Source organism: Neovison vison, chromosome 14 (assembly GCF_020171115.1).
Source record: "Neovison vison isolate M4711 chromosome 14, ASM_NN_V1, whole genome shotgun sequence".
Lineage (NCBI taxonomy): Eukaryota > Metazoa > Chordata > Mammalia > Carnivora > Mustelidae > Neogale > Neogale vison.
In genome coordinates, this window is record NC_058104.1 from 9,457,517 (window position 1) to 9,463,773 (window position 6,257).

The 6,257-nt window shown below is 60.6% G+C and overlaps 1 protein-coding gene across 4 annotated transcripts; it reads left to right on the forward strand.

Moving 5' to 3' along the window:
- Positions 1–687: 687 nt before the first annotated feature.
- TRIM56 (tripartite motif containing 56) lies at positions 688–4,166 on the forward strand. 4 transcript variants are annotated; one of them, XM_044233877.1, is made up of 3 exons: positions 688–822; positions 1,581–1,721; positions 1,836–4,166. In XM_044233877.1, the coding sequence occupies exon 3, from the start codon at positions 1,837–1,839 to the stop codon at positions 4,150–4,152; it is 2,316 nt and encodes a 771-aa protein (XP_044089812.1). In that variant the 5' UTR covers positions 688–822; positions 1,581–1,721; position 1,836; the 3' UTR covers positions 4,153–4,166. The 4 variants fall into 4 exon arrangements, with proteins under 4 accessions (XP_044089812.1, XP_044089814.1, XP_044089813.1 ...); XM_044233879.1 differs by having other exon boundaries at positions 1,616–1,721; XM_044233878.1 differs by having other exon boundaries at positions 688–807.
- Positions 4,167–6,257: the final 2,091 nt, after the last annotated feature.

Here is a 6,257-nt window from a genome sequence, read left to right on the forward strand (position 1 = left end):
CTTCAAATTTTTCATGAGATACCGGGGAAAACTCAGACTCCTTCACGGAGACCGTAAGGTCCCCTACCACCTGGCCACTGCCTCCCTCTATAACGGCATCTCCACCACTCCCATGTCCCCTTCCCAAAAACCATCCAAAATTTTGAAGCCACTGGGAAGAGTTGGGGTATTTCATTCCTCTGCACCCACGGTCTTGCTGTTCCCCATTCCCGGAACGTTTTTCCCTGTGTTCTTCCTCCCAAACCCCTGTGTGCCCCTCAAACTCATCTCAAGTGATGCCTCCTCCAGGAAGCCTTCCCTAAGCGAGTTCCAAAACTCCTTATCTGGTTCCCGTGCCTCTCCCCTAGCTCAGCAAAGGTCTGAGGGGCCCCGCGGAGAACTGGTTTTGTAGCTATGCTGCCTCACGGGAGACCTGGCCCCAGGACTCTGGATCACAGAGGATCACTAATTTCTCCCCTAAGAGGACGTGTCCTCAGGCTGTTCCTCTGCGTGTGTGTGAAAAACACACTTAGCTGGCTGAGCAGATCCCGGTGCTAGATCGGACAGACCAACCTGAGGAGGCCCGTGGAGCCCCGGGGCCTGCAGGAGGGGTCCCGCGGCCAGGAGTGGAGGCCCCCCTCCCGAGGAAGAGGTCCAGGCTGGGGTAGGGAAGAAGGCGGGGCCTGAGGCTGTGCTCGTCGGTGTCCCGGGCTGGGGACGGAAGTTGCTGAAGTACCATTAGTTTCAGTTTTGTTTCTCTCTCAGGCACCCAGCCGCAGCAGCGTCCAGGCCTCGGGGGTACCCCCACTCCCCATCCTGGAGGCCAAGGTCAGCTCAGGCTTGGTAAGGAGGGCCGGGGAGGGCACCTGAAGGAGGAGCTGAGCTGGAGGGAGTAGGGGGAAGGGAACGGGAGGAAGAGGAGGGGGGAGGGGAGGGACCCGGAAGGCGTGAGGAGAGGAGTGGGTGGGCGGGAGCACCCCACCAGCTCCCCACTCTGGGACCAGAGGCCTGACACCCATATTGGAAAGACCCCCTCTCTGTGGCCTGTCCTCCAGGCCCTCACCCCCAGAAGTTTGGGGGTGACCCCTCCCCCACCACCGGCAGTCCCTTCCTGGAGGATTTCGCCACTGTGCTGGCATCTGGGCAGGGGGGGTCACAGATGCACCCACACCTCAGAGGCTTCTAGGAAAGCAGACAGGCAGCAAGGCCTCTAGGAGATGAGACTCTGGCCCTGGAGAGCCCGAGGTCTAACAGCTGGAAGGAGAGCAGAGCAGCCCCCTCCCCACAGCCTTCCTTCCTTATGCTCCAGAACCCCTACCAAGTTAGTCCGGCAGGAAGTGGGGCCCCCACAGCCCCTGATGCTGCTCCCTGGGTCTAGAAGACCGGTGTGTGGGGCTGCAGGAACCGGGGCCCCTTATCCTGCCCCAGCTGCCAGGAGTCAAGGTGACTCTGCCCACCAGGACCCTCCCTGTGTCCCTCCTCTGCCTGACCCCCCATCCCCAGACCTCAGCATTCTGTACACGGGGTGGGGGGGGGGGTTGGGCCACACTTGCTCCAGGCCTGTCCGCCCAGTGCTGAGCATTACCCTGTCGTCCCCCCAGGCTAGGCTTCCTGGTCTCATTTCTCACGGCCCTAGGCACCAGGCAAGCAGGTGGTTCCTCTTGCGTACCTCCGACTGCATAGCTCAAAAGCAAGTGGCCACACGCCCTGGGAGACCAGAAGAAGATTTCCTGGCCATTCAGGTGAGACTCCCAGACCTGGCAGAGTTTGAGGATGTTGGCGGGGGAGGCAGAACAGTAGGCTGGAGGGACCGTGGAGGCACCCTCTGCCCTCTGACCCTGAGCCCTCGCTTGCAGCATGGTTTCCCAGGGATCCTCACCCTCCCTCCTGGAAGCCCTGAGCAGCGATTTCCTAGCCTGTAAAATATGCCTGGAGCAGCTTCGCGCCCCCAAGACGTTGCCCTGCCTGCACACCTACTGCCAGGACTGCCTGGCCCAGCTGGCCGATGGCGGCCACCTGCGCTGCCCTGAGTGCCGCGAGACGGTGCCCGTGCCGCCTGCGGGTGTGGCCGCCTTCAAGACCAACTTCTTCGTCAACGGGCTCTTGGATCTGGTGAGGGCCCGAGCTGGCGGAGACCTGCGCGCGGGGAAGCCCGCCTGTGCGCTGTGTCCCCTGATGGGGGGGGCCGGCACCGGGGGGCCGGCCACGGCCCGGTGCTTGGACTGTGCGGACGACCTATGCCAGGCGTGTGCCGACGGCCACCGTTGCACCCGGCAGACCCACACCCACCGGGTGGTGGACCTGGTGGGCTACAGGGCAGGCTGGTACGACGAGGAGGCCCGGGAGCGCCAGGCGGCCCAGTGCCCCCAGCATCCTGGGGAAGCCCTGCGCTTCCTGTGCCAGCCCTGCTCCCAGCTGCTGTGCCGCGAGTGCCGCCTGGACCCCCACCTGGACCACCCCTGCCTACCCCTGGCCGAGGCCGTGCGCGCCCGGAGGCCCGGCCTGGAGGAGCTGCTGGCGGGTGTGGACAACAACCTGGCGGAGCTCGAGTCCGCCCGGATGGTGGAAAAGGAAGCCTTGGCCCGGCTGCGGGAGCAGGCGGCGAGGGTGGGGACCCAGGTGGAGGAGGTGGCCGAGGGGGTGCTCCGGGCCCTCCTGGCCCAGAAGCAAGAGGTGCTGGGGCAGCTACGGGCCCACGTGGAGGCTGCGGAGGAGGCCGCTCGGGAGAGACTGGGGGAGCTGGAGGGCCGGGAGCAGGTGGCCAGGGCCGCGGCCGCCTTCGCCCGGCGGGTGCTCAGCCTGGGCCGCGAGGCTGAGATCCTCTCGCTGGAAGGGGCGATTGCCCAGAGGCTCCGGCAGCTGCAGGGCTGCCCCTGGATGCCTGCGCCGGCCCCCGGCCTGCTGCCCCGGCTGGAGCTCCATCCTGGGCTCCTGGACAAGAACTGCCACCTGCTACGGCTCTGCTTTGAGGAGCAGCAGCCCCAGAAGGACAGTGGGAAAGACGAAGCTGGAGGCCAGGGAGGGGATGAAGTTCAGAGCCAGAGAGAGGGGGGAGCCATGTCGGAGAAACAAGGTGGAATCCAGCCCCAGAGCAGGGATGGCGCTAACACCCCAAAGGAGAACAGAGCCCAGACGCCCCAAGAAGAGGGATCCCAGACCCCGAAGGAGGAGAGATCCAAGACGCCCCAGGAAGATGGAGCCCACACCCCAAAAGAGGGCAGAGCCCAGACACCCCTAGAAGACGAAGGAGCCCAGACCCCAAGGGGCAGCAGATCCAACAAGAAGAGGAAGTTCAAAGGCAGGCTCAAGTCCATTTCCCGGGAGCCCAGCCCAGCACCTGGGCTAAACCTGGAGGGCTCCGGCCTCCTCCCCAGGCCCATTTTTTCCTGCAGCTTCCCCACGCGCATGCCTGGAGACAAGCGGTCTCCTCGGATCACAGGGCTCTGTCCCTTCGGTCCCCGGGAGATCCTGGTGGCCGATGAGCAGAACAGGGCACTGAAGCGCTTCTCCCTCAGTGGTGACTACAGGGGCGCAGTGCCCGTCCCCGAGGGCTGCTCCCCGTGCAGCGTGGCCGCCCTGCAGGGGGCAGTGGCCTTCTCGGCCGGCGCACGGCTCTACCTCATCAGCCCCGACGGCGAGGTGCAGTGGCGCCGGGCCTTGAGCCTCTCCCAGGCCAGCCACGCTGTGGCCGCGATGCCGAGCGGGGACCGGGTGGCCGTCAGCGTGTCGGGCCACGTGGAGGTGTACAACATGGAAGGCAGCCTGGCCACCCGGTTTATCCCGGGGGGCAAGGCCAACAGGGGCCTGCGGGCTCTGGTGTTCCTGACCACCAGCCCCCAGGGCAATTTTGTGGGGTCCGACTGGCAGCAGAACAGCGTGGTGGTCTGTGACGGGCTGGGTCAGGTGATCGGGGAGTACCGGGGGCCAGGCCTGCACGGCTGCCAGCCAGGCTCTGTGTCCGTGGATAAGAAGGGCTACATCTTTCTGACCCTTCGCGAGGTCAACAAAGTGGTGATCCTGGATCCGAAGGGGTCACTGCTCGGTGACTTCCTGACGGCCTATCACGGCCTGGAAAAGCCCAGGGTGACCACCATGGTGGATGGCAGGCACCTGGTTGTGTCCCTCAGTAATGGGACCATCCACGTCTTTCGGGTCCGCCCTCCTGATAGTTAAAGGGCTAGGACTGGGGAGGGCCTGGGGTGGGGGAGGGGTGGGGGGAGGACTGTGGGGAGGGGTGAGGGAGGCGAGGCTGCCTGGGATGTGGTGGCGGAGGGCATTTTTCCGGAAGGCAGGGGCTAGCAACCTTTCTGTGTGATGTGCCAAACTGCTAATCCGTCTTCGGGTGTGCAGGGATGGGACCAAAGGCAGTGGTGTGACCACGACTCTCAGAAACAGGGGTGGGGGGGGTGCGCCAGGGGCCTGGAGGGGGGGTGCACCAGGAGCTAGCTGTGCCTCCTGCTTTTTGTGGGGGCCTGTCTGCCTGCACCACAGGTTTCTGAAATTTGTAAGCTTGTGCTGATTTGCATTCTTCGAGACCATTCCTCATGGAATGGCCCGGGGAAAGTCTGTGTGTGTTGGGGGGGTTTGAGGGGGGTGCGCTGGCAGAAGGATGCCTCCGAGCCAAGAAAGGCTCAGAGGATGTCAGGCATGTGCCAGATTCTGGAAGACAGCTGAGAACCCAGCTTCCCCTGAGACTACAACAGGGGGACGGGCCAGATCACAAGAGGCCAGGGATTTTGACACAGCTGCAGCCAGGAAGTAGAGATCCTTGGGTCAGAGTGGCCCCCAGCTCAGTACAGAAAAAAATCTGGCCTTCGTCTGGCTGAACTTGAGGGGAAGGGATGGCCCCTCAGATGTGCCATTATTGCTGAGGAGAACAGCCTCCCCCGAACCCTGGAGGCCAGGTGTGGGACTGTGGGGCCAAAAAAGCAGCTGGAAAACCTGAGAAGTCAATAGTAGGGCCGGGCCGGGAGGAAGAATGAAATCCACAGGGGAGGATTCTGCATGGCACAGGGCAGCGCCAGAACCAAGGTGGTCGTGTCAAGCCAGGAGCTGTCACGAGATTAGCAAAGGGAATTTAATGTAGGGATCGTGGATGATGGAATGTTCATGAGAACAAGAGGGATTTTGGGCAAGTCCAGAGGGAAAGGGCAGGGCATTCAGAGTGGGGGAAAGAAACCCCTTTTCTGGGGAGGTCATTGCTTGTTCATTGAGGGGATACGGGAAATCGTCAAGTTCAAGCAGACAGATTCAATTACATAAAAATTTCAAACGTTTGCACGGCAAAGAGTAATGAAAAATGAAAGGAGGCCAGTTAAGAGGAGGAAACTATGTAGAATTGGGCTGAGTAAGAGCTGAGCCTCCAGTAGAAACAGTGACCGAGAGATGTACTTGGTTCCAAAGACCAAACGGGCTGGCGCGGCACCCAGGAGGAAACGCACGCAGGCCAGCGCCAGGAAGCCGGCAAATAAAGTCAACCCCTCGCATTCGCCAAAAATACACTGAGAAATTATGTCGTGGAGTGACAGACTCCCGGCGCCATGGAGAGACGCGTTTTGGAGAGCCGTTTGGTAATCCTCGACCAAGGTAGAAAGAAATGATGATAAGACTAAGTTATCTCACTTTGGGGAATACGTTCTGGGAAAATAATTCAAAAGAAAGAAAGTATTTGCACAGAGATATTTGTGGCCACTTCTATGTCAAGTCATTGGCTGGAAACCGCTCGGCTGTGGGGGACAGCCAAGTAGACTGTGGTCTGTTAGGACCGTGAGCTGTTGCCTTCACATATAACAACTATGAAAACTATTTTGAAGAACGTGGTGCTGTGTGATGCAATTATAGCCAAGTAGGGAGAGAGAGAGAGAATTTGGAATTATGATCACATAATGGCAGGAACAAGGTAAAAGTACATCTGAACAGTTATTGAGTGGAAATAGGTTCAACATTTGTAAATAGTGATTTGGGACACTGGGTTCTGGTCCTTCCGTACTGCTACCCATATATGCCCATTTCTATTTCAGTTATAACTGACCATCAGATAACACATAGGCTTGAATATTTACTTCGAAAGCATAACCTCTATAGATGATATTGGAGAAGAGCTACTGGGTTTGCAAAGGAATGTATCAGCGCAAACGAGACTGACCCGTGGAAGGTAGAAGGGAGAGGCGGAGAGGCGGGAGTCGGGAGGAGAATTCCCAGCTGGCCGGAGCCCCAGCAGGGAGGAAGGGCCACCGGAGCAGAGACCTGTTTGGTGACTGACCGAGGAACCTGCCCGG